Below are 26,546 nucleotides of genomic sequence, written 5' to 3'. Positions count from 1 at the left end.
AGCCTGGTTCAATCTCAATTTGTCTTTCCATGATTCCTTGCATCCTCTCTCATTGGCTCCTTCTCCACCACCACATTGGAGGAGAAAGTTAAAGGTTCCTCCCCTCAACCTTCTCCAATGCGTTCTGGGAAGGAGGCGAATATAGACAATGTAAGGAATTGAGACCGGGCAACAGAACTATTTTGTCACTGTGGTTTGAAGTGTTAATTAGTTGTCTTGTTTAAGCGTCTTTAAATACAGTCAGATAATTAAGTAGCTCATGTGTCGCTCTCTAAAGTCTGTTCTCACCGACTTTCCTTCAAGGTGAAGTCTCAGAAAACACAGCCCATCTTCTTTGGCTCCGTTATTCAGTTCCTACTGTATGGCGATCACGAGGGAGATGTCTACGCCACAGGAGGGCAGGTGCAGGTGGCCATGGTAAGACGTCAGACAAAATGATAGTAGTGACACTTTGTTCTACACACTATTATCCTAAAGAACTCCCATTGTCTTAACATATGCAATTGCATGATTTTGGCTGCAAAATCATCTGTTTTTGTATCGGTTCCCATAGGAACCAAAGGCGCTGTACGATGACATCAAGACAATACCCATCTCCAAAATCGACAGGGTGATTACCAATGCAGCCATCAAGAAGAGCATTGATGACGAACTAGCCAAGTGAGGGAACCATTTTGGATTTTATTCCCAACGTACATGAATGTGTTCATTATGCCCCAGTGGTTCATGGATTTATAATGTAACATTGTCCCGTTTTTGCCCCAGACTCCCAGACAAGCTAAAAGTGACCTGGCCAGAGGGCAACCCCTGGACCCAGAACGATGTCCGGCCAGCAGGCACTCCACTAGGTACAGAGACGGACGCTCTGCACCTTACACAGTTGCTCCGTGCTATCTGCCAAGTGTGTTTGATACTGTATCCTAAGTATGCACATCTTTGTGAGTGACTGATCTCCTTTTCATTCCTTGCAGGACCTCTCCATGTGGAAATTCTCAACAAGAAAGGAGAGTCAATATCCAGGATACCATCAGCCATGCAAAATGCAACACGGAAAGCACTTTCGATCGAACTAAAAGTTGTTTGGCATTGTGAGTTCATCTGAATCGTAAGAATGATTGCTGCTGTTACAGTTGAAGTTGGAAGTTTACATACACCTTAGCCAAATACATTTAAACTCAGTTTTCACAATTACTGACATTTAATCCTAGTAAAGATTCCCTGTCTTAGGTTATTTAGGATCACCAATGTATTACCAATGTGAAATGTCAGAATAATGGTAGAGAATGATTTATTTCTTTCATCACATTCTCAGTGGGTCAGACGTCTACATACACTCAATTAGTATTTGGTAGCATTGCCTTAAAAATGGTTTAACTTGGGTCAAATGTTTTTGGTACCCTTCCACAAGCTTCCCACAATAAGTTGGGTGAATTTTGGCCCATTCCTCCTGACAGAGCTGGTGTAACTGAGTCAGGTTTGTAGGCCTCCTTGCTCGCATACACTTTTTCAGTTCTGCCCACAAAGTTTCTATGAGATTGAGGTCAGGGCTTTGTGATGGCCACGCCAATACCTTGACTTTGTTGTCCTTATAGCCATTTTGCCACAACTTTGGAAGTATACTTGGGGTCATTGTACATTTGGAAGACCCATTTGCGACCAAGCTTTAACTTCCTGACTGATGTCTTGATGTTTCTTCAATCTATCCACATAATTTTCCTTCGTCATGAAGCCATCTATTTTGTGAAGTGCACCAGTCCCTCCTACAGCAAAGCACCCCCACAACATGATGCTGCCACACCCGTACTTCACAGTTGGGATGGTGTTCTTCAGGCTTGCAAGCCTCCCCCTTTTTCCTCCAAACATAACGATGGTCATTATGGCCAAACAGTTATATTTTTGTTTCATCAGACCAGAGGACATTTCTCCAAAATGTACGATCTTTGTCCCCATGTGCTGTTGCAAACTGTAGTCTGGCTTTTTTATGGCGGTTTTGGAGCAGTGGCTTCTTCCTTGCTGAGCGGCCTTTCAGGTTATGTCGATATTGGACTTGTTTTACTGTGGATATAGATACTTCTGTACCTGTTTCCTCCAGCATCTTCACAAGGTCCTTTGCTGTTGTTCTGGGATTGATTTGCACTTTTCACACCAAGGTACGTTCATCTCTAGGAGACAGAACGCGTCTCCTTCCTGAGCAGTATGACTGTTGCGTGGTCCCATGGTGTTTATACTTGCGTACTATTGTTTGTACAGATGAACGTGGTATCTTCAAGCGTTTGGAAATTGCTCCCAAGGATGAACCAGACTTGTGGAGGTCTACAATTTATTTTCTGAGGTCTTGGCTGATTTTATTTTGATTGTCCTATGATGTCAAACAAAGTGACACTGAGTTTGAAGGTGGGCCTTGAAATGCATCCACAGGTACACCTCCAAATGACTCAAATGATGTCATGGATTTAGAAGCTTCTGATAGGCTAATTGACATCAATTTCTGGAATTTTCCAAGCCGTTTAAAGGCACAATCAACTTAGTGTATGTAAACTTTTGACCTACTGGAATTGTAATGCGGTGAAATAATCTGTCTGTAAACAAATGTTGGAAAAATGACTTGTGTCATGCACAAAGTAGATGTCCTAACCAACTTATCAAAACTATAGTTTGTTAACAAGACATTTTTGGAGTGGTTGTGAAACGAGTGTTAATGGCTCCAACCTAAGTGAATGTAAACTTCCGACTTCAATTGTATATTTTTGTCGGACTGTTTTAACGGCTAGATTGTATACCCTGTCATAAATAGTTTTCTCTCTTCCTCCCTAGCACCTAATGGTGATGTGGAGACCAACTCTCACATTGCAGCACATTCAGCCAAGTGGGCATTCTGGTTCAGAACCATGGGTAATTGTTTTATTTTAATAATTTACTTTATTGAAATTATTTTAGTTTCCTCTCCTCTGTTTTTGTTACTAGCTAGTGATGCAGTGTTTGTCTTAATGTCTGACTCTCCGGAGGCTTATCAGTGTTGCTTCTGCATCTGCATTTCTTGCTGTTTGGTGTTTTAGGCTCGGTATCTCCTATAAGCTCTTTAGGACTTCTGCCAATGTAAAAAGGGCTTTTTTAAATAAATGTGATTCCCTGTACAGAGAACCTGAACAAGCTGGGGAAGTACACTCTGCACCTGAACACAATACTCAATGTCAATGAGAGCAACGCTACCGTCTGGGCTGGGAATCGGCTTCCCAACCACACACTGGACTTCTCCATTACTGGTAAGTTCATTTCTGAAATCAGACTGCCACACATATACATTATATGCGTTGGCCCTCTCCAGTAGCAATCAGATCCATCTCCTAAACAGCTGTTTCCTCTCTTTTCTCCTCTCCTAGAGGGCAGAGCAGAGAGGTTTGTGGTGGGCACAGTGAACACCCTGCTCCATGTGGGGGTGCCTTTCCACATCCCACTGGAGCTGCTGGATGAATACGGTCACCCTGCTCGCCCCCCTCCCAACCTCAAGCCCCTCCTGGAATGCAGGTAGGTTACACATAAAAATAGTTAAACACATTGTCATGTTTGAGATGTTTTGTTTTGCGTACTTTGTGTCTGTGCAGAGTATTTCCAAAGAATTTTCTAAAGATATTAATTAAATGCGCTGATTCATTGATTGATAGGTGTTTTTATTTTCTGTTTGCACATCCCCTCTGTGTGTGTTGACTGTGTAATAAAGACGTTTCCCTGCAGGGCTCAGCCCTGGAGTCTGTCAGTCAGCTCCTCACTGTTAAGCTGGTGGTTCTTACTGTGTTTCAGTGCCCTGGAAGTGAGTTACGAGGGGGTGACCGCTAGGGGGACCATTTTGACCATCCGAGGCGTCAGAGCCAGGGGGGCGGTGCAGCACTACCAGAGCAAGGTCAGAGACCCGCTGGTTTCCAGGGCTGCAGGGCTCTCACTTTACCTCTATCCAGATGAACCTCAAAGTAACAGACACTCGACTGAAAGCTTTCTCAAATTACGTCCCCAAGTAATGTGTGAAATATATGGGTCTTATTTTTCTCTCGGCAGACGCACGACTTGAAAGTGGTACTGCCTGGCCTCAAACAGGACTCGCAGACTCTGAAGATCAGCCTTCTCCCTGGTAAAGTGATTGATTTAACTTGAAGTCACAAATGAAAGAATGTTTGTGCTCTTAGGTATTCAGATAAAAATACTTGTTAACTTGGTAAACAGCGAATGGATCATTTGCATTAAAACTCTGTTTTAACAACCTGTGATTTACGGCAACAACTTGGGGGGGGGGGGGGGGGGTCTGTTGCTCTGCTTTGAGAAGAAATATCCTCTTTAATGGGGGGGGGGTTGTCGGTGGATCCCGACAAGGACTTTTAAGTCAATGATTGCCCTGGTGACAGTTGCATATGCTGTCCAGCTGTGGCTTGAGGGCTAGTTAGGGTGACAACATGGGATAACAAAACACATTAACCACCCTTTAGGACTTATAAAACATAAATATGTAGTCCAAACAGTTTTACAAGCAGCACTGTATATACAGTCACCTCCAAATGTATTTGGAAAGTGACATATTTGTACTCCTGCACTTTTTAAATGACACAATGACTGAGGTTAAAGTGCAGACTCCTTTTTAATCTGAGGGAATGATGAGTGAGGAAGTTAGACGTACGTATCATACCCTCCCCTGTTACTTTGATGGCGAGAGGTTAGCATGAGGGTATGATAAACTCAGCAAACTTAACTTTATTTTCAGCAAACTTAACATGTGTAAATGTTTGTATGAACATGACATGATTCAACAACTGAGACATAAACAGAACAATTTCCACAGACATGTGACTAACAGAAATATAGAAGAATATATATATTTTTTTCACCTTTTATTTAACCAGGTAGGCTAGTTATCATTTACAACTGCGACCTGGCCAAGATAAAGCATAGCAGTGTGAACAGACAACAGAGTTACACATGGAGTAAACAATTAACAAGTCAATAATACAGTAGAAAAAAGGAGTCTATATACATTGTGTGCAAAAGGCATGAGGAGGTAAGCAAATAATTACAATTTTGCAGATTAACACGAGTGATAAATGATCAGATGGTCATTCACAGGTAGAGATATTGGTGTGCAAAAGAGCAGAAAATAAAATAAATAAAAACAGTATGGGTATGAGGTAGGTAAAAATGGGTGGGCTATTTACCGATAGACTATGTACAGCGGCAGCGATCGGTTAGCTGCTCAGATAGCAGATGTTTGAAGTTGGTGAGGGAGATAAAAGTCTCCAACTTCAGCGATTTTTGCAATTCGTTCCAGTCACAGGCAGCAGAGAACTGGAACGAAAGGCGGCCAAATGAGGTGTTGGCTTTAGGGATGATCAGGGAGATACACCTGCTGGTACGTGTGTTACGGGTGGGTGTTGCCATCGTGACCAGTGAACTGAGATAAGGCGGAGCTTTACCTAGCATGGACTTGTGTTCCTGAACAAAGGGGTGGTAAAAATCAAAAGTAACAGTCCGTATCTGGTGTGACCATCAGCTGCATGAAGTACTGCAGTGCATCTCCTACTCATGGACTGCACCAGATTTGCCAGTGCTTGCTGTGAGATGTTACCCCACTCTTCCATCAAGGCACCTACAAATTTCCAGACATTTCTGGGGAATGGGCCTAGCCCTCACTCTTCCGATCCAACAGGTCCCAGACGTGCTCAATGGGATTGAGATCAGGGCTCTTCGCTGGCCATTGCAGAACACTGACATTCCTGTCTTGCAGGAAATCACGCACAGAATAAGCAGTATGGCTGGCGGCATTGTCATGCTGAAGGGTCATGTCAGGATGAGCCTGCAGGAAGGGTACCACATGAGGGAGGAGGATGTCTTCCCTGTAAAGCACAGCATTGAGATTGCCTGAAATGACAACAAGCTCAGTCCTATGATGCTGTGACACACCGTCCCAGACCATGACGGACCCTCCACCTCTAAATCGACCCCGCTCCAGAGTACCGGCCTTGGTGTAACGCTCATTCCTTCGACGATAAACCCGAATCCGACCATCACCCCTGGTGAGATAAAACCACAACTCGTCAGTGAAGAGCACTTTTTGCCAGCCCTGTCTGGGTAAAACCCACGGTCGCTGGACCATAGGCAACGTTGTTGCCAGTGATGTCTGGTGAAGACTTGCCTACCAACGGGCCTACAAGCCCTCATTCCAGCCTCTCTCAGCCTATTGTGGACAGTCTGAGCACTGATGGAGGGATTGTGCGTTCCTGGTGTAACTCTGGTGGTTGTTGTTGCCATCCTATACCGCAGGTGTGATGTTCGGATGTACCGATCCTGTGCAGATGTTACACGTGGTCTGCCACTGCGAGGACGATCGAATGATCAGCTGTCCATCCTGTCTCCCTGTAGCGCTGTCTTATTTTAAACCCTTTACAATGAAGATCTGTGAAGTTATTTGGATTTTTACAAATTATCTTTGAGACAGTGTTCTGAAAAAGGGACATTTCTTTATTTGCTGAGTTTATTTGTCTAGCTTTCTCCATAATCATGGTAACATCCACATTAATGTAGAAGTCTTTAGAAATGTATTCTTATTTACAATAAAAGTGACTCCAAAATGACAATACATTGTCATTTATTTATTCTATTTAATACAAAATAATCTGAAACGCACTCAAAACAAAACTGCAAATACATCCAATAAATTTGTGGAGTCACAAGCTTGATGTAGTCATTGCATGCTTGGAATATGGGACCAAATACTAAACTTAACTACTTTAATACAGAAATGAATTTGTTCCCGATACTGTTGGGGGGGGACGAGGCACAGAAAGTGCTGCAATTGATGAAAATGCCCTCAAATTAAAGCTGACTGTCTGCACTTTTAGTCTCACGTAGTAACCTCGCATTGTATAATTTCAAATCCAAAGTGCTGGAGTAGAGAGCCAAAACAACAAAACATGTCACTGTCCCAATACTTTTGGAGCTCAATGTGTTCAGTGTACATATAAAGGACATTCGATAGTAGTGTGTCAGCTGAATGTGTGTTTTTTACAGGTAACCCAGATTCACTGAAAGTGAAACAAGAGGATCCAATCACTGTGGAGAATGGAACTTCGGTTAGCTTTGATGTGGAGGTCCATGACATAGCAGGAAACGTCACAGCTCACCCCAAACTGATCATCAGCTGCCAGGTAAAATCAGACTAGACCCTGACTCTGGAGGTATATACTCAAGTCAAAAGCAGAGGAATTACACAACTGCAATTTCTATCCCCATCACTAACTTGGCATGCCTATGGCTTCTTCCAGTTCAGTTAAACATTTTCTGAAATCTTAAGTTCCATCTAGTGTTTGGTGTTTCCATGCTCATACATTTGAATATTTTTTTACTAAAGTCCACTTCTTAATAATGAAGTACAATAGGCATTTTGATGTCTTCAAAGGCACCAAGTAGCATCAAGTTCTCGTAAGGCCAAAACGAGCACCCTGAGAATGTTGTCAGACCTGCAGCCTGCGGGAGCTGTGTGTACTAGTTCTGCCTCCAAGATTTTCAGCAGTTGGCTAATGAAAACCACTGGCTCCAGTAGAACAGCCATTCCCTCTTCAGGAAACAAACTAATATAAAGGGAGAGGCGGGCTTGTCCCTCTGCCAGAGCACTATTTCAACTCTTTAGGGTTGAGGAAGAGGGTGTGTCACTTTTCCAGAGAGTATGTGCAATTTAGGGCCACTCTCCATACAGCAAGTTACCAGAGTTGTATTCATTAGTGCATCCCATAGCAAAATGTTTTGCAATGGAAAACAAGTGTTTCTTATTGGACAAAGTAGTCCCTCCCCTATTTGATCGTTGCGTTCCTTGTGAATACGATCCAGCTCTTTGCCAGAATATCTACCAGTAGGATAGAATCCATGAATGATATCTGGCTTGTGGACTTCTGATGGGCCATCTGGACATCTCCCAAGTGAGGGGGCTCTAGGAGGCAGATCTCACCTACGGGAATACTTTTGTGACTTTTAAAATCTGATCACAACCCATAAATTAGCACATCCTTCTGAATTGCTTCAATTTATCAACACATTGCTGTTCTGGAGATTAAATCATGCTGGATTGAGTGTAGGAATTAGTCTCCTCCTTCAGGAAAGGCTTTAACTGCTGTGTCAGCCTTTGAAGTTGAGGCAGCTGCATTACCCTGGTGGTGCCATTGCTCCACATGTCTCCATCCCTTTCCTTTCTCACTAAGATAAAGAGGAGTTCAATGTTTGCCAACAGTGCCCACTGGGCCTGATAGAATGTCCTCCATGCCACTCTTCCCTTCCAGATGAGTGCATAAAGCGACTGTTGCCCAATGGCAGGAAAGGAATGCGTTTTTGTATACAGTGCATCCGGGAAAGTATTCCGACCCCTTGATCCCCCCCATTTTGTTTTCTTGCAGCCTTTAAAATGGATTAAATAGTTTTTTTTTCTCATCAAGCTACACACAATACCCGATAATGACAAAGTGAAAGCAGGTTTTTAGAAATGTTAGCCAATTTTATTAAAATAAAAAAAAAAATCCATATTTACCTAAGTATTCAAACCCTTTGTTATGAGACTCGAAATTTAGCTCCGGTGCATCCTGTTTCCATTGATCATCCTTAATGTTTCTACAACTTGATTGTAGTCCACCTGTGGTAAATTCAATTGATTGGACATTATTTGGAGATCACACACCTGTCTATATAAGGTCCCACAGTTGACAGTGCATGTCAGAGCAACAACCAAGCCATGGGGTAGAAGGAATTGCCGGTAGAGCTCCGTGACAGGATTGTGTCGAGGCACAAATCTGGGGAAGGATATCGAAAAATGTCTGCAGCACTGAAGGTCCCCATGAACACAGTGGCCCTCCATCATTCTTAACTGGAAGAAGTTTGGAACCACCAAGACTGTTCCGAGAGCTTGGCCGCCCAGCCAAACTGAGCAAACGGGGGAGGAGGGCCTTGGTCAGGGAGGTGACCAAGAACCCGATGGTCACTCTGACGGAGCTCCAGAGTTCCTCTGTGGAGATGTTAAAAACTGTCAGAAGGACAACCATCTCTGCAGCTCTCTGCAGCACTCCACCAATCAGATCTTTATGATAGTGGCCAGACTGAGGCCACTCCTCTGTAAAAGGCACATGACAACCCTCTGGATTTTGCCAAAAGGCACATAAAGGACTGACCATGAGAAACAAGATTCTCTGGTCTGATAAAACCAAGATTGATCTCTTTGGCCTAAATGCCAAGGGTCACGTCTAGAGGAAACCTGGCACCATCCCTACGGTGAAGCATGGTGGTGGTGGCGGCAACATGCTGTGGGGATTTTGAATGGTGCAAAGTACAGAGATCCTTGATGGAAACCTGCTCCAGAGCACTCAGGACCTCCGACTGGGGTGAATGTTCACCTTCCAACAGGACAATGATGCTAAGCACACAGCCAGGACAACAGAGGAGTGGCTTCGGGACAAGTCTCGGAATGTCCTTGTGTTCCAGCCAGAGCCCGGACTTGAACCCGATGGAACATCTCTGGAGAGACCTAAAAATAGCTGTGCAGCGACGCTCCCCATCCAACCTGACCGAGCTTGAGAGAATGGAAAACCTTCCCAAATACTGGTGTGCCAAGCTTGTAGCGTCGTACCCAAGAAGACTCGGCTGTAATCACTGCCAAAGGTGCTTCAACGAAGTACTGAGTAAAGGATCTGAGTACTTATGTAAATGTGATATTTCAGTTTTATATTTAATAAGTTAGCAAAAATGTCTTACCCTGTTTTGCTTTGTCATTATGGGGTATTTTGTGTAGATTGACTCAATGTTAGAATAATACTGAAACCTAACAAAATGTGGGAAAAGTCAATGGGTCCGATTTACTTTCTGAAGGCATTGTATACACCATCCATGACTCAAAGGCTTAAAAATCCTTCTGTAACCAGTCTCCTCCCCTTCATCTACACTGGTTTGAAGTGCATTTAACAGGTGACCTCAATAAGGTATCATAGCTTTCTCCTGGTCAGTTATGGAAAGAGCAGGTGTTCCTAATACGTTGTATACTCTGTGTATATTTGAGTCCTGGAAATCAATGAGTTGCTTGACAATGTTTCACTGTTTGTCAGCAGTGCCCACTGGGCCTGATTTTTTAAATGTCCTTATATAGACAACATCTGCCTTCTGGAGTAACTCTTCCCTTCTAGATGCATAAAGAGACTGTTGCCCAATAGAATGAATGCGGTTTAAAAAAAAAAATGAGTCCTGGAAGTCAACGTGTTGGCTTGACAATAATAAAATATATTTGTGCGGTATGTATCTTTCTGTGGGGTCTCAGTTGCAGGGGATCCCTGGTTCGTCCTCCATGGTGGCTGTAGACTGCAGTAACACAGGAGCCGGGACCCTGGTGCTAAAACCAATCACCTTCAAAAATATTGCGGGAGACCAGACGGTTAAAGCTACATTTGATATTCCCGTAAGTAATTGTTTGTCATCTATTAAGACCTCCCCTTTGTTTCACCTCAAACTTCTTAACGTCTCCTTTCAACTTATTTCGCCCCCTCCATGGAGCTCAATGATAGAAAAAAGAAGCTCCTGCACACTGCCATTTTTTTCACTGCTTCATAAGGTTTTGTTTTTCAGTCCAATATTATTTGGGGCTTTTAAAATATTTTCAGTGTAAAAACATAACACGAATACATTTTGTCAAGTGAAATGATACATGTTCATTCATCCCTTCTTACCTATCAGAGTCAGAAGAGTGTAGCTCCAGTCCAGAGGGATCTGAGGGTTGTCCCCAGCACCCGTGTGTCACGTCTCGAGGTGTACAGTCAGGAGGACGAGGACAGCCTGGTGGACTCCATGGTGCTTAGGGACAAGGAAAAGATAGACTGGACTGCAGGGGACCTCCTGGAGAACCTCCGTTATAGACTGTATGATGAGAGAGGCAGGGTGGTCCCTCTGTCTGAGGAGATGGCCCGGAGGATCAAGGTAATGATGACACCACCCTGACCATGTATGAATTAGGGCTGGGGATGACCAGGGACCTCACGATACGGTATTATCACGATACTTACGTGCAGATACGATTCATGTATTGCAATTCGACATTCCGAAAATATTACTCACCATATGTCTGCTGCAGAGGGACAACCGAGGGCCATAAGAAAACACGTTCTGATCAGTCATGGAAATAAGTGCTGAAAACATTGTCTCACTGTTTAAAAAGACTGAGAACAAATATGAAGGACAAATACTGGCATTTTGATGGAGGTACAGCTGACTAGAGCATATGAATGAGGGGGCATCTGATTCTAGATCAGCATTCCTCCTCTGAGATGCTTTATGAATACGGGGCCCAGGAGTCCTGCATTAGAGTTGACATGGATATTAGATCAGTATTGATGCTTCTAGCAGCCTGTTGTCTGAGATTCCCCTGTTTCTCTGTTGTGACTGTGTCAGGTGAACTGGGCGGCTGACGTGAGTGTGGAGGAGCTGGCCCAGGGGAAGCTGCCCAACGTGCCGGTCCCGACGCTGGTGAAGGAGGAGCACTTCTACCAGGTCTCCTACATGGAGGAGCTGGTGTCTGTCGACACCTCCTTCACTATAGTGTAAGTCGTCTGCTCAAACATGGGTAGAAAGATCTTGCACTCAAGCAACTTTTTTTTATTTTTTGGATGAGGCAAAGATTTTTGCCTCGTGGTGGAAAGATACAAAGTAGACAATGTTAATATGCTAATAGTGGTAGCAACAAAAATTCATTTTGATTGCTCTTATCATATCAGTGCGGCGGGCCTGTTTTTCATTGGCTATGTGTTGGTTTTAGGCCCCGCCCCGATGAGCCGAAACACATGAAGGCCACCCTGAGCGAGTCGACCGTGAGGATGGGAGAGGTCCTATCAGGAAAGATCTGTGAGTCTGGAGCCATCAACAGTTGACTCTCTTGACACCTAATTCACATTTAAACACTTCTTCTTGATTACTTTCCCAATGAGAAACCGGTCATCCCCTTTCCCAGTCTTACAGCTTACAGACCAGTATGGTAATAAAACTCTGATGCTGACCGCGACCTGTGTCGACTCTCTCGCCGTGGATGCCGAGGGTCTTGACAAAGCATCCCTGGTCTTTACCTGGCAGGTACATTGAATAAATCCAAGTGATTTTGTAATGTTGTCATCATCGAGAATTTTTGCTGAAAGTATAATTTGCGTCCTTAAAACTACAGTCTGTGAATTGGAAAAACAACAAAACGAAATGTCCGTTACGCCGTTGTGTTGTAACCAGGAGAGCACCCACTCCATGTTAGTGACAGGGGTGCGGTTCAACCCTGGGTTCCCAGGCATCAGAGAGCTGAACTTCACCTGGGGGGACTTTGCGGAGCATGTGACAATTAAATTGACGGCTGGGGTCCCTGCACAGCTCAAACTAGTGGACGGACCACAAGAGGTGGGCATTAAGTTAAGGGCCAAGACACTCTTGACCGCGTCAGTGTTGCCATTTTGTGAAGCAACCACTGAGTTTTGGTACATATTGGTCATGGCTGTCCTCTCTCCCTAACTAACTGTCATCCGTGTGTTGCGTCATTACCTCAGCCCCTGCAGGTACTGAATGAGCAGGGCATCCAGACGCCCTTCCTCCTCCAGCTGTTTGACGAGTGGGGGAACCCCTCTCCTGACCAGAGGGTTGTGGTGACACTGAAGACTTCCACTCCAGCTCTAAAGGTCAGCCACTCTCCCCTCAACGAATGTAAAGGGGACATGGGGATTCTATAGCATTGGGGATATTGACCTCTATTGGGTAGCTTATCTTCTTGATAAGAAATTGTGATGAAGTCTCTTGTTTTTCAGGTGAAGTCACCCGTTAATTCACAACCGATAGACAAAGATGGAAAAGCCAGTTTCGTAGTGGACCATGTGAGTGGTCCAAAGTAAGTTCCTAACCCTATAATTCCTAACCACTTGCCATAATGACCCTGCAACCATATATTATTGGAGGGCCGTGTTCAATCTCTGTTGGTCTCCCAGGGGGGAGTATGCGCTGGAGTTCAGAGGGTCCTTCAACAAGAAGCCCATCCACGGTCCAGCCGTAAAGCTTACCATTATCCCCGATCCTAACAAACCTGTCAAACTGGTGGTGGAGTACAACACAAACTCAGTGTTTCCTGCTGGAGGCACCCTCACAGGTCTGTACCTCTGTTTGTGGCGCTGCCTGTGTGTCTGCGGCTTCAGTGTCAGCTGACCTGTCATGGTTGTCTTTGTGTGGGTCCAGTGTTTTCAGTGTCTGTGGTGTCGGAGGAGGGCAGCACCATCAAGAACCTCAACCCTGCCAACATGTCCATGCTGTTGTGGAAGGGAGAGTCGTCAGGGACGTCAAGGCCCCCCTCAGGGGTGAGTTACGGGACACCCAGGGTGCATCCCAAATGGCACCCTATTGCCTATATAGTGCAGAGCCCTAAAGTAGTGCACTATAAAAGGAATTCAGTGCCATTTGGGACTGAGACCCAAAGGGACGAATTAACTTTAACAGACTTTGGCTGTCACACAAGGACAACTTTTCACATTACTTGTAAAAAAATATATATATACAAACACTACAGTTCAAACGTTTGGCGTCACTGAGAAATGTCCTTGTTTTTGAAATTAAAGCAATTTTTTGGGGGGCCATTTTAAATTAACATCAAATTGATCAGAAATACAGTGTAGACATTGTTAATGTTGTAAATGACTATTGTAGCTGGAAACGGTAGATTTTTTAAATGGAATATCTACAAAGGCCCATTATCAGCAATCATCACGCCTGTGTGCCAATGGCACATTGTGTTAGCTAATCAAAGTTATTCATTTTAAAAGGCTAATTAATCATTAGAAAACCCTTATGCAATTGTTAGCACAGCTGAAAACTGTTTTGCTCATTAAAGAAGCAATACAACTGGCCTTCTTTAGTCTAGTTGAGTGTCTGAAGCATCAGCATTTGTGGGTTCAATTACAGGCTCAAAATGGACAAAAATATAGACTTTTCTTCTGAAACTCTGTCTATTCTTGCTCTGAGAAATGAAGGTTATTCTATGCGAGAAATTGCCAAGAAACTGAAGATTTCGTACAACACTGTACTACTCCCTTCACAAAACAGCGCAAACTGTCTCTAACCAGAATAGAAAGAGGAGTGGGAGGCTCCGGTGCACAACTGAGCAAGAGGACAAGTACATTAGTGTCTAGTTTGAGAAACAGACGCCTCACAAGTCCTCAACTGGCAGGTTCATTAAATAGCAGCCGCAAAACACCAGTCTCAACATCAACAGTGAAGAGGCGACTCCGGGATACTGGCCAGAGTTCCTGTGTCCAGTGTCTGCATTCATTTGCCCATCTTAATCTTTTCTTTTTATTGGCCAGTCTGAAATATGGCTTTTTCTTTGCAACTCTGCCTCGAAGGCAAGCGTCCCGGAGTCACCTCTTCACTGTTGACGTTGAGACTGGTGTTTTGCGGGTACTATTTAATAAAGCTGCCAGTTGAGTACTTGTGAGGTGTCTGTTTCTCAAACTAGACACTCTAATGTACATGTCCTCTTGCTCAGTTGTGCACCGGGGCCTCCCGCTCTCTCTATAGAGCCAGTCTGCGCTGTTCTGTGAAGGTAGTAGTACACAGCATTGTACGAGATCTTCAGTTTCTTGGCAATTTCTTGCATGGAATAGCCTTCATTTCTCAAAACAAGAATAGACCGAGTTTCAGAAGAAAAGTCTCTATATTTTTGTCCTTTTTGAGCCTGTAATTGAACCCACAAATGCTGATGCTCCAGACACTCAACTAGTCTAAAGAAGGCCAGTTTTATTGCTTCTTTAATGAGCAAAACAGTGTTCATCTGTGCTAACATAATTGCAAAATTATGATCAATTAGCCTTTTTTAACTGATAAACTTGGATTAGCTAACACAACATGATGGAACACAGGCGTGATGATTGCTGATAATGGGCCTATGTAAATAATCCATAAAAAATCAGCCGTTTCCAGCTGCAATAGTCATTGAAAACATTAACAATGTCTACGAGTATTTATGATCAATTTGATGTTAATGGACATAAAAACAAAGACATTTCTAAGTGACCCCAAACTTTTGAATGTGTGTACATGCGAACGTACTTACATGCGAACGTACTTACATGCGAACGTACATACATGCGAACGTACATACATGCGAGCGTACATGCATACATGTGTACATGCATACATGCATAAAAAGGGATGGCAATAAAGAATACTCATTGTGTTCATGCTTTTTTTTAAAGGCTGCCCAACTGAAATGCAGCAAACCCATGGAAGACGAAAAGGCGAACAGTTTTCACTTCAGGTAACCAATAGTTTTATTTTCGTACCCAGCTTGTGCTGGGTAATTGTAGTACTAAGATGGGTATTTCCTCTCCATGCCTAAAATGGCTTTAGAGAGACACTACAAATTGCAAAGCAAGCGGGTGGCCGCGGTGTTAGCAATCACCTGATGGGTGGCAATTTAAACATTTAATTATTGGGAAATGAACATATAATGGTAACTGATATTCTGGTCAGAGGTGATGGCCACTTCATGGTGTATCAACACAAAGATTGTTTTATTTTTATTAACCTTTATTCAACACAAAGGTAGTCCTGTGATGTTTATGTAAAATGATTCATTTTCATCTAACAGAGACAAAGTCATCCCAGACCATGTCGGGAAGTACACCATCCAGTTTGTGCTGTGTGTTGACAAGACTAAAGGGCTGTGGAGTCACCAGGTTAGTTCAACTTCAACCAGATGGCTTAGAGCCATAAACCCACTCCTCACAGACAACTAATTTCCAGACACCCCCAACTGACTTTGAGTGAAACACGTACACGTGGATATGGTCTCTGCTCTCCAAATTGGTCTCCTGTTAATCTTATGTAGAAGAAATGTCTTTCATGTCCAGTGGCTGTATGTCCATAGGTCTGTATGTCCAAAGGCCCCATAGGTCATTATTTTGTGCTACTTGTAGAACTATATTAATCACTTCTCTCTCTTTCTTGCCCTTGCCTAGTATGTCATAAATGTTGTACCCAACGATCCTGTCAAATTGGCCCCAGACCTGCAGCCACCAACCCCAGTGGTGGTTAACAACAACGTCCTTGACAGTCGAACTCTGGTGGAGGACATGTCTCTGAAATTAATGGTGAGATGATTAGATCCTCTGGCCAACAATTGTCATGAATCACTAAACATAGGATTAGTGAAGGGAAAAAAGCCAACTTGACTAAGCAATAGAGCAAAACAAAGCATGGTTACATGGTTAAAATGTTCTATCATTTTTGGTGACCAAGCCTAACTGAGGCCATATACAGTGTCTTCGGAAAGTATTCAGACGCCTTGACTTTTTCCACATTTTGTTACGTTGCAGCCTTATTCTAAAATGCTTTTTTTTAAATGTATTATCCTCAGCAATCTATACACAATACCCCATAATGACAATTTGTTTTACAAATGTATTAAAAATAAAGAACTGAAATACCTTATTTACATAAGTATTCAGTCCCTTTGCTATGACACTCAGTTGAGCTCCGGTGCATCATGTTTCCATTGATCATCCTTGAGATGTTTCTACAACTTGGTTGGATTCCACCTGTGGTAAATTCAATTGATTGGACATGATTTGGAAAGCCACACGCCTGTATATAAAAGGTCCCACAGTTGACAGTGCATTTCAGAGCAAAAACAAAGCCATGAGGTCGAAGGAATTGTCCCTAGCGCTCCGAGACAGGATTGTGTCGTGGCACAGATCTGGGGAAAGGTACCCAACATTTCTGCAGCATTGAAGGTCCCCAAGAACACAGTGGCCTCTATTCTTAACTGGAAGAAGTTTGGAACCCCCAAGACTCTTCCTAGAGCTGGCCGCCCGGGCCACACTGAACAATTGGGGGGAAAGGATCTTGGTCAGGGCGGTGACAAAGAACCCAATGGTAACTCTGACAGAGTTTCTCTGTGGAGATGGGAGAAGGACAACCATCTCTGCAGCACTCCACCAATCAGGCCTTTATGGTAGATTGGCCAGACTGAAGCCACTCCTCAGTAAAAGGCACATGACGGCCCACTTGGAGTTTGGCAAAAGGCCCCTAAAGACTCTCAGACAATGAGAAACAAGATTCTGTGGTCTGATGAAACCAAGATTGAACTCTTTGGCCTAAATGCCAAGCGTCATGTCTAGGAAACCTGGCACCATTCCTATAGTGAAGCATGGTGGTGGCAGCATCATGCTGTGGGGATGTGTTTACATTTACATTTAAGTCATTTAGCAGACGCTCTTATCCAGAGCGACTTACAAATTGGTGCATTCACCTTATGACATCCAGTGGAACAGCCACTTTACAATAGTGCATCTACATATTTTAAGGGGGGAGGGGGGTGAGAAGGATTCCTTTATCCTATCCTAGGTATTCCTTAAAGAGGTGGGGTTTCAGGTGTCTCCGGAAGGTGGTGATTGACTCCACTGTCCTGGCGTCGTGAGGGAGTTTGTTCCACCATTGGGGGCCAGAGCAGCGAACAGTTTTGACTGGGCTGAGAGCGGGAACTGTACTTCCTCAGTGGTAGGGAGGCGAGCAGGCCAGAGGTGGATGAACGCAGTGCCCTTGTTTGGGTGTAGGGCCTGATCAGAGCCTGGAGGTACTGAGGTGCCGTTCCCCTCACAGCTCCGTAGGCAAGCACCATGGTCTTGTAGCGGATGCGAGCTTCAACTGGAAGCCAGTGGAGAGAGCGGAGGAGCGGGGTGACGTGAGAGAACTTGGGAAGGTTGAACACCAGACGGGCTGCGGCGTTCTGGATGAGTTGTAGGGGTTTAATGGCACAGGCAGGGAGCCCAGCCAACAGCGAGTTGCAGTAATCCAGACGGGAGATGACAAGTGCCTGGATTAGGACCTGCGCCGCTTCCTGTGTGAGGCAGGGTCGTACTCTGCGGATGTTGTAGAGCAGAGGTGGGCAAACTTTTTGACTCGCGGGCCACAATGGGTTCTAAAATTTGACAGAGGGGCCGGGGCAGGAGCATTTGGAGGGAGTGTTTGGGCCGGATATACTAAAGCATTAAATGTAGTGTGTGCAAACCTCATAGCACAGTAAGAACACTACAACCCAATTTATTAACTGTCTTTCAAATGTGAAAAATAGCCCTTATCAGTTAATAAATTTGTCTCAAGGAATATGCAAGATATGGCATTTACATACTATTTCGCAGATACTGGGAGGAGGAAATGTAAATAGATTAAAATAACATACGCACTGTGATTTATCAAGATTGCGTCTGTTTTTAATAAGTTTCAATCGAAGGTGCAAAGTTAAAGAAATCAACATTTATTGAAAAATGGAATCGCTTTCAACATTCAAAACATATTATTACACAACGAAATACTCAAGCTCAATAATATCTACTTGTGTTAAACTCCGCAAAATCATGGATGGATTGTCCTGACCGCGCGCTCTACAAACTCGCCACGGACGCCCTCGCCTTCACGCGCAAACAGTACACGTGTATCGTTGCCAAGCACACAGACATAGGCTGTATTAAATACCCTACCTGCAGCTGAAAATTTAAATTTAAATTAAGAGCGATGTGCGGCGTGTTAATTAAGCTACTGTACCGCTGCTGTAAGTAAATGCGCATTGCTCTTAATTAAAAGACGCACTTCCAAACTTTCCATATGCATACTTGACTCTTGAATTGCAGTTTGTCGGTGAAAAAAGTTCTGTTGACTCTGTAAATTAGCTGCCAACCTCTGAGCAGTAGCCGCCCGTTCTTGTGTTGACTGCTTGCTAGCATAGTTTGCATGCTTCGTGGCAAAGTGACGGCTGATATTGTACTCTTTGAAAACCGCAACAGCTTCTTGGCATATCAGACATACAGCCGTTGATCGGACTTCAGTGAAGAAGTATTTTGTTGTCCACTCCTTATTAAACACTCGGCATTCGCTGTCCACTTTCCTTCTCTTTGGTCCGCTCATTTTCACAGAAGGGCTTAATTGTGACGTGAAACGAAGTGAAAATTAAAGTGAAATAAAGACAAATACGCGCCACTCCAACAACGGTCAATGTGTTTTGAGTGCGCCATCTATTGGGGAAACGTGGGCATTGCAGGGAAAGGGGAAAAAGGAGGTTTTTACTATAATTTGGACAAGCTCGGCGGGCCGGATTAAAAAGCCTAACGGGCCGTATGTGGCCCGCGGGCCGTAGTTTGCCCATGTCTGTTGTAGAGCATGAACCTACAGGAACGGGCCACACAACAAACCTTCTTGCCACAGCTCGCATTGATGTGCCATCCAGGATGAGCTGCACTACCTTAGCCACTTGTGTGGGTTGTAGACAACATCTCATGCTACCACTAGAGTGAAAGCACCACCAGCATTCAAAAGTGACCAGAACATCAGCCAGGAAGCATAGGAACTGAGAAGTGGTCTGTGGTCACCACCTGTAGAACCACTCCTTTATTGGGGGTGTCTTGCTAATTGCCTATAATTTCCACCTGTTGTCTATTCCATTTACACAACAGCATGTGAAATTTATTGTCAATCAGTGTTGCTTCCTAAGTGGACAGTTTGATTTCACAGAAGTGTGATTGACTTGGAGTTACATTGTGTTTAAGTGTTCCCTTTATTTTTTTGAGCAGTGAATTTAAATTGAATCAATTTTAGAATAAGGCTGTAACATAAAATGTGGAAAAAGTCAAGGGGTCTGAATACTTTACGAAGGCACTGTAAATAGAATCACTAGAAAGGAAATGGAACCTCTGACCATGGAAATTTGACATTGTAGACTTGAATAGTTATCCTTGATTTTATTAATGTGCATGTATGGCTTTAAATTTTGTGTGCTTGTTTTTTTAAATGGTCGAATTAATCCGCTAAACTAGGGGTTCCCATTCTAGTGATAATATTTCTGTGGCTGATGGTTTGTGTTGCTTCCCTCCAGGATATGTATAATAACTCAGCGGGGCTGGAGCTGAGTGGGAAAGTGGTGGTGACCATTAAGAGCTCCAAAGGCTCCAGTGACAAAAATCTGCCGCTCTTTGAGGGCAAAGTCAAGAGCCTGCAGTTTAGCCTGGCTAATGGAGAGGCCCAAATCACTGTGAGTGGGGTGGTGGTGCATTTGTAGAACATATTTGTGTGCTAACCTTAAGTTTGCATTGCATATAGATATTGTATTCATGTTTTTTTGAAAACGCACAATATTTTAACCTCTCTCGCTCTCGCTCCTCTCCCCCTTCTAGAATCTGTTCATCATGGAGAACAGTCCTGGTCAGGATGGGAATGAGTACGTCTTGCTCTTCAGACCTTCGGTCCCAGGGTATGGCCCCAAAAATCCCCTGGCAGCGTTTGAGCTTCCCTTCCGCTTCTACAACGGTTAGGTCATACGTTTTCATTTTTCAATTGTGACATCACGTCAATATCAGTGTCATTTTAATAGCATAATTTTTTGCCTCCCATCTAAAAGTGGTTGACACACTGTGATCATGAGTGTCCAGCCATCTTAAAGGGACATTTCACTTGTAATAATAATTCAGACCTCAAAAGTAGACTTAAGAAATGTACACATTCTAGGCCAGCTGTTTTGGCGATCCAGCTACGTGTCTCAATCACAAATGAATGGAAAAGATGAGCACTATCTCAATTCCTGAATGTATTTGATGTTTGTCTTTTTCATTCGTGTTTGATGGAGGCATACAGCTGACTCGACACAACCTATGCCTAGGAACGTGGATTCAGCCTAACATTAGACTACTTTTGAGATCGGAAAATGTAAGGGAAGTTTAGATTTGAAAGTGTAATGTCCCTTTAAAGGCCAGTCTCTTGGCTCCTGGGAGCAGTGTGTGTCAGGTGATCCTGACTGTCTTCCTGTCCATTACTAGATGTGGAAAACAGGAAGCAGATGTCTGAATTGACCAAGAAGAAGGACCAGCTCAAACAGACTGTTGATATCTACAGGAGTCTGTTTGACACCAACAGGCAACTGATCACTGAGCTCAGTAGTAGGTGTTGCATTTCAAACGTGTTACAAAACTGGTTGTTTGGATGCTGATTGAACGAGCAGTTCCAAGCCACTGTGTATACAAATAAAATAAAAAGGCACACGAGTCAGTGCTGTATCGTGAACACAGTCACAGGCAAATGACGTTGTTCAGCCCGACGCGATAGCAACTTTTATAATCATGGACATATCCAAGTAAATGTCCGTAGGGAAAAAATGAAAATGCAGCTAGTGAACTATCAATCCAGGTTCAATGTTTGACGTGACTGAGATAGCTGAAGTTGACTGGCTAGCTAGCAAGTGATAAGAACGTTGTCCAACCTGCGTAGCGACCATTTTGTTTAGAGCAGACGACCAGTCCTTTTGCATAGCAACTATCCAAAAATAATGAAAGTCTGGGGCACGTCCGACCAAAAGAACTAACAACCAGATTTTTGTCCGGATTATATTTTCTGGTGGAAGAATGACATTGTATGAATTGACTTATCAAGATACTGTTTTAATGAAATTATGGAATTTATTTTAATTTTAATATGTTTCTAACTGTCGGAGCCAAACGACGACATTGACCTGTGACTGTATTCATGATATAGCACTGCCTCGTGTGCCTTATTGCTTAATTATGTCAACTGAGCTGCAGGAAGTGAAGGAAACTACCAGTTTGGTTGCCAAACTGTCAATGTTTTAAACATTTGTCTTGCTTCAGATCAGGTGCGCAACGCCACCAACAAGGAGAGTCACTTGAAATCCGAGCTCGGGAAGAATGGCATGGCTGTTGCACAACTGTCGTCCGTGAGTATTGGATTATACCCACGTTCTCCCACTCACAAAGACCACAGATACTCAAACCCCTTCCACAAGACTGTCATTGTGCTATGCATGATGCATGCACTCTGAAGTTGAAATGTTTGATGGCTGTGTCTACAGATCCCAGCGATCGACAAAGTCATCGGTCAGAAGACGGCTGACGCGGAGAAGATGAAACTCCAGACGCGGAGAGTCTGCGCCATGCCCGATCCCTTCAGGGGCAACCTTGACGTCCTGGGAAAAGTAAAGCCGACAAACACATTTTACTCTGTCTGGCTCCCAAATGGCACCCTATTCCCCATCAATGTGCCATTTGGGAGCCGGACCCTGTCTCTGTAGCTTTCTTATGCTTCGAGCCGAAGTAGTGGTTAATTGGTGAAGGACGGTATGTGGTGTGTAACTCAGAATCTCACCCACTGTCTCTGATGCAGATTGGCCACCTGGCGCTGGTGGAGGACGACGACGTGGCCACGGTCATCTCCTGGCACCTCTTGGGGGACATTGACTGTGTGGTCACCATGACAACGGTGGCGGCACGGAAGATCTATGACGACACCCAGGGGAAGCAGCAAGTCATGCCCCTGGACACGGTGTTCTGGAGGAAGAACAGCAGCAGGTGAACACACGCACACCTTTACACTCTAAACAACATGCAATTGTTTCTTCCTTTCCAGTAGTTGGCCTCCTACAGTTTTTAGTCTGGGACCTGTGTCATGTGAGGTTCTTTGAGCTCTGTTTCATTATTCTCAAAGGTGTTCATGCTTTTGTGGGCTGTACTTGTTTCTTTTCCAGACCCTTGCCCCATATAAGGAACGGTCAGGACAGCTTTCGTCCCATTGGGAACCCTGTGTTTGCCCGAGACCTCCTCATTTTCCCAGAGAATGCAGAGAAGTGCCACATAGGTGAGTTAGTCTACTTCAGAATTTCTCCTTGGGTCAAATATTCCCCCCCCCCTTAAATGTAATTGTCTAGTTGTGCCTAAGCATGCATGGTTTCTGTTTCTGTGCAGTTCCAGAAGCTTTTGTCTCTTCATTCCTGGTCTCCATGTTTATCAAGTGTCTCAGACTTGTGATCTAGGATCAGTTTAGCCTTTTCAATCATAATGAATAAGATGATATGGAGAGCAGGGGCCTGATCCTAGATCAGCACTCTTACTCTGAGTTGTGTGTTTGTGGTTGTTAGGGTAGTTCCTCCCCTGGCCCTTCGCTCTCTCTCACCCGCCTGCATTTGGGGGCTAAACGGTTCCAGACGGAACCCCAGGCTCTTACCTCACGGGGCAGTTATGGCATCCCTCCCTGGGGGGGGGCTCTGCTACTGGAGCTGAAATTGGACCCCAGCCTTTCACTATAAAAATTATTATACATCATGATGCTGTTTTGTGTAATTTAAAGGATTGTCATCATGCATGTTTAAACTTTTATTTTTCCTCTTAGATTTCTGTATTTCCAGATTTGGGATTGATTTCATAATGTGGGCTCTTGGAACAGTTTTATGTTCTTTCTTTACATGTTATGCTTCTCTCGGGCTTCCGCTTATAAGAGGTTTTTGTCAGGGCATGAAATATACTGAAATGGTTAAAACCTTTTAAAGAAGAAAAGGAGAGCCGCACACTCTAGGAGCTCAGATGCAATAATTGAATATCTTAATAACCAACAGAACTTCAACAGAACTTTTATTAAGTGTTCTATTCCGCTAGCCAGCACCTCACCTAAACAGGTGTGCGTTTTTTCCCGCCTCCAGATAAAAACCTTTTAAGAACCTGAGTTTATTTACCCTCAATAGAAGCAGTTGTATGATATCATACACCCCCCTGTCTTTAGCCAAATAATGGAACATGTTTCAGTAAAAGTAGGAGCTTTAGTGATCCGTTTCAGGTAATACTCTGGTAGTAGTTTGGTGAATACTTATGTAACTAGCCTTTAAATAATCATCTCTTGTTTCCCTGCAGTGTTCGGCAACCTCCTTGGAGACACCATTTTGACGGATGACCTGGACTCTGCTAACCACTACAGGAAGGGGGTGAGTCAGGCCAGGCATGCTGCCTTAACCAAGTCATCTGTAACACCCTGCCCAATTAGTGTTCTAGTTTAAAGCCTTTGCCTGGGAGATCTGGGGTGTATTCATTAGTGCACACTATAGCTAAATGTTTCTGGACAGTAACCGTTTTCAACAAACTAGTTTGTATTGCACAAATTCAAGGGATTATTCATTTAGGCGGAGACTACGGCAAACTTGCAAAACGTTTTGCAACTAAATATAAAAAATATGAGTTTGTTGGACAAATTTAGGTAGGTTGGTCCCTCAGTTTTAACCATATTCCCTATTTAGTACACTACTTTTGGCCCGGACCCTGGTGGAAAGTAGTGTACTAAATAGGGAATAGTGCTCTATTTGTGAAGCAGGTCTAGTGTCTTTGTATGGGTGGTCCAGAAAAATGTCCTAATGTCCAGTCAGTTTTGAGAATTGGGTCTTGTTGTTTTTTTGTTTTGGCCAGGTGGTCCAGAGCAAGGTGCCATGCCCCACCCTCCTGACTCGGCAGGGTGATAGGATCCGCAGCAATGGCAAGTTTGGGGGCTTGCAGAACAAAGCCCCTCCAATAGAGAGACTGCGTGGCCAGGTGTTCGGCGCACCCCTCCCCAAGGACTACCACACCTTTATGGGCCAGATTGGTCAGTGACTGGATTTTACTTCTGTAACTGGATTTTTACTTCGTGCATTTCGTAGCATAGTATCATTCATATATATACACTCTAAATAAATTAAAAAACATCTACATATATATATAGATATATATATATATATATATATATATAGATATAGATGTTTTTTTATTTATTTAGAGTGTAAATGTACAAAGGCCTCCCGAGTGGCACAGTGATCTTAGGCACTGAATTGCAGTGCTAGCTGTGCCACTAGAGATTCTAGGTTCAAGTCCAGGCTCTGTCGCAGCGGGCCGCAACCGGGAGACCCTTGGGTCAGCGCACAATTGGCCCAGCGTCATCTGGGTTAGAAGGTTTGACCGGCAGGGATGTCCTTGTCCCATCGCGCACTAGCGACTTCTTTGGCAGGCCGGGCGCAGTGCACGCTGACACGGTCGCCATGTGTACAGTATTTCCTCCGACACATTGGTGTGGCTGGCTTCCGGGTTAAGTGGGCATGTTGTGCTCTCACTCACGGCGCTCGGCCTTCGCCTCTCCCAAGTCTCATGGCTGCAACTCCCATACGGACAAGACTGTAAGTACCAATTGGATACCATGAAAAGGGGGTAAAAAAAAATGCCTTTGCCCCTGTTTGCAGACCTGCTCCAGCAGTACCGGTTGGCCATGGAAAAGAGCAGACAGGTGCAGGAGGACTTTGACGGCCACATGCAATACCTGAAGTCACCTGAGATGGTGCAGAAAGAAGAGGAGATGGATGAGCAGGAGAAGCAGCTCAAAGACATCGAGACAAAGCTTGGTACGTGTATATGATGAGGGGTACATTTTGACACTGATTTTTTTTTATTTTATATTAAAGCACATTTCTCACACCCAAGTCCCTAAAGAGCATTGTTAGGTGACCCCTACATTATTTTCCTGTCGCTTTGTTTTAATCTGGGAGGGATTTACTTTTTTTTTTAAATAGCAATGTGAAAGGTATGTTGTCGGTTGTGTTTTTGTACAGCCAGTACTCCAGTTCGGACGCCTTCCGCCATTGGGGTGAAACGGAGTCTTGACAAGGCCGGAGAATCGTCCGGTATGGTAACCAAGAGGACGAGACGGAAGTTATTAAAACAAGACTATTGATTTCCCTTTTTTTTGAGCAACATAAATGTCTGTTCAATTCCATTTGACATGTACAGCAGAGTGTTGTACCATGCCATCTACATCATGTCTGAGTCTGAAGAGTTAGTCTCTTCACGCATTTTCATTCATTTGTTCAGCAGGTTGGTGTTTTTTTTACACATTTAAACGTAGATGGCAGCAATATGAAGCGACCGGTATTTAGATTAACTTTATTTCTTTTTGTCCAGTTTACAATTAACTGTGTTTCGAGGGGGGAAGGTAGGTTTTGGACAATGTACAAAGATTATTTTATTTTTTTATTAAAAAAAGATTTTATAAATCGTTTATAAATGTGTTTTCACTTAGAAATTAGGTGTGTTTGTGAAAATTCTACAAGATATATGTTTTGAATTAATTCGTATTTGGCTGACTGATGCTATAGTGACCTCAAACTATAAAAACAAAGAGTCGCACACCAAATATGAACTCACAGTAATTTATTGGGTAAATCACCAATGTTTCAGCATCACTGACTTCTTCAGGGTAATGTCATGAATGCATGAACCAGGTTATGTGGACGGTGTAATTAGTGCAACCAATGTTAATAGTGAGGGGTGTGTCGTGATTAAGTTAATTAGAATTGTGTGAAACTGTTAAGCAATAATTCATGGCATTTTAAAAAGTCCCTTTTTCAGGACCCTGTCTTTCAAAGATAATTAGTAAAAATCCAAAGAATTTCAGATCTTCATTGTAAAAGCTTTAAACACTATTTCCCATGCTTGTTCAATGAACCATAAACAATTGCTGAACATGCACCTGTGAAACGGTCGTTACGACATTAACCGCTTACAGATGGTAGGCAATTAAGGTCACAGTTATGAAAACTTAGGACACTATAGAGGCCTTTCTACTGACTCTGAAAAACACAAATAAAGATGCCCAGGGTCCTTGCTCATCTGTGTGAACGTGCCTTAGGCATG

At 43.7% G+C, this 26,546-nt stretch overlaps 1 protein-coding gene across 1 annotated transcript in view; it reads left to right on the top strand.

Annotated features, from left to right (window-relative positions):
- Nucleotides 1–26,046, top strand: part of smchd1 (structural maintenance of chromosomes flexible hinge domain containing 1) — a 40,440-nt gene extending 14,394 nt beyond the window's left edge. Inside the window, exons 14-47 of the mRNA XM_046356163.1 lie at nt 304–417; nt 554–660; nt 766–848; nt 972–1,088; nt 2,815–2,892; nt 3,138–3,263; nt 3,381–3,525; nt 3,799–3,898; nt 4,051–4,123; nt 7,048–7,184; nt 10,325–10,462; nt 10,738–10,977; nt 11,449–11,597; nt 11,813–11,898; nt 12,005–12,123; nt 12,271–12,432; nt 12,579–12,707; nt 12,834–12,913; nt 13,011–13,168; nt 13,255–13,373; nt 15,267–15,328; nt 15,662–15,749; nt 16,032–16,163; nt 19,940–20,095; nt 20,238–20,370; nt 20,877–20,996; nt 21,702–21,787; nt 21,923–22,045; nt 22,234–22,418; nt 22,595–22,704; nt 23,751–23,821; nt 24,297–24,471; nt 25,100–25,258; nt 25,466–26,046. Of these exons, the coding sequence (XP_046212119.1) occupies nt 304–417; nt 554–660; nt 766–848; nt 972–1,088; nt 2,815–2,892; nt 3,138–3,263; nt 3,381–3,525; nt 3,799–3,898; nt 4,051–4,123; nt 7,048–7,184; nt 10,325–10,462; nt 10,738–10,977; nt 11,449–11,597; nt 11,813–11,898; nt 12,005–12,123; nt 12,271–12,432; nt 12,579–12,707; nt 12,834–12,913; nt 13,011–13,168; nt 13,255–13,373; nt 15,267–15,328; nt 15,662–15,749; nt 16,032–16,163; nt 19,940–20,095; nt 20,238–20,370; nt 20,877–20,996; nt 21,702–21,787; nt 21,923–22,045; nt 22,234–22,418; nt 22,595–22,704; nt 23,751–23,821; nt 24,297–24,471; nt 25,100–25,258; nt 25,466–25,587 (4,182 nt within the window). The 3' untranslated portion in view covers nt 25,588–26,046. The remainder of the gene's footprint in view (nt 1–303; nt 418–553; nt 661–765; nt 849–971; nt 1,089–2,814; nt 2,893–3,137; nt 3,264–3,380; nt 3,526–3,798; nt 3,899–4,050; nt 4,124–7,047; nt 7,185–10,324; nt 10,463–10,737; nt 10,978–11,448; nt 11,598–11,812; nt 11,899–12,004; nt 12,124–12,270; nt 12,433–12,578; nt 12,708–12,833; nt 12,914–13,010; nt 13,169–13,254; nt 13,374–15,266; nt 15,329–15,661; nt 15,750–16,031; nt 16,164–19,939; nt 20,096–20,237; nt 20,371–20,876; nt 20,997–21,701; nt 21,788–21,922; nt 22,046–22,233; nt 22,419–22,594; nt 22,705–23,750; nt 23,822–24,296; nt 24,472–25,099; nt 25,259–25,465) is intronic.
- The last annotated feature ends 500 nt before the right edge of the window (nt 26,047–26,546 follow it).

This window comes from Oncorhynchus gorbuscha, linkage group LG07 (genome assembly GCF_021184085.1).
Source record: "Oncorhynchus gorbuscha isolate QuinsamMale2020 ecotype Even-year linkage group LG07, OgorEven_v1.0, whole genome shotgun sequence".
NCBI lineage: Eukaryota > Metazoa > Chordata > Actinopteri > Salmoniformes > Salmonidae > Oncorhynchus > Oncorhynchus gorbuscha.
Note: the sequence above shows the minus strand (reverse complement) of the source record. Positions and strands in the feature narration are given on the sequence as shown.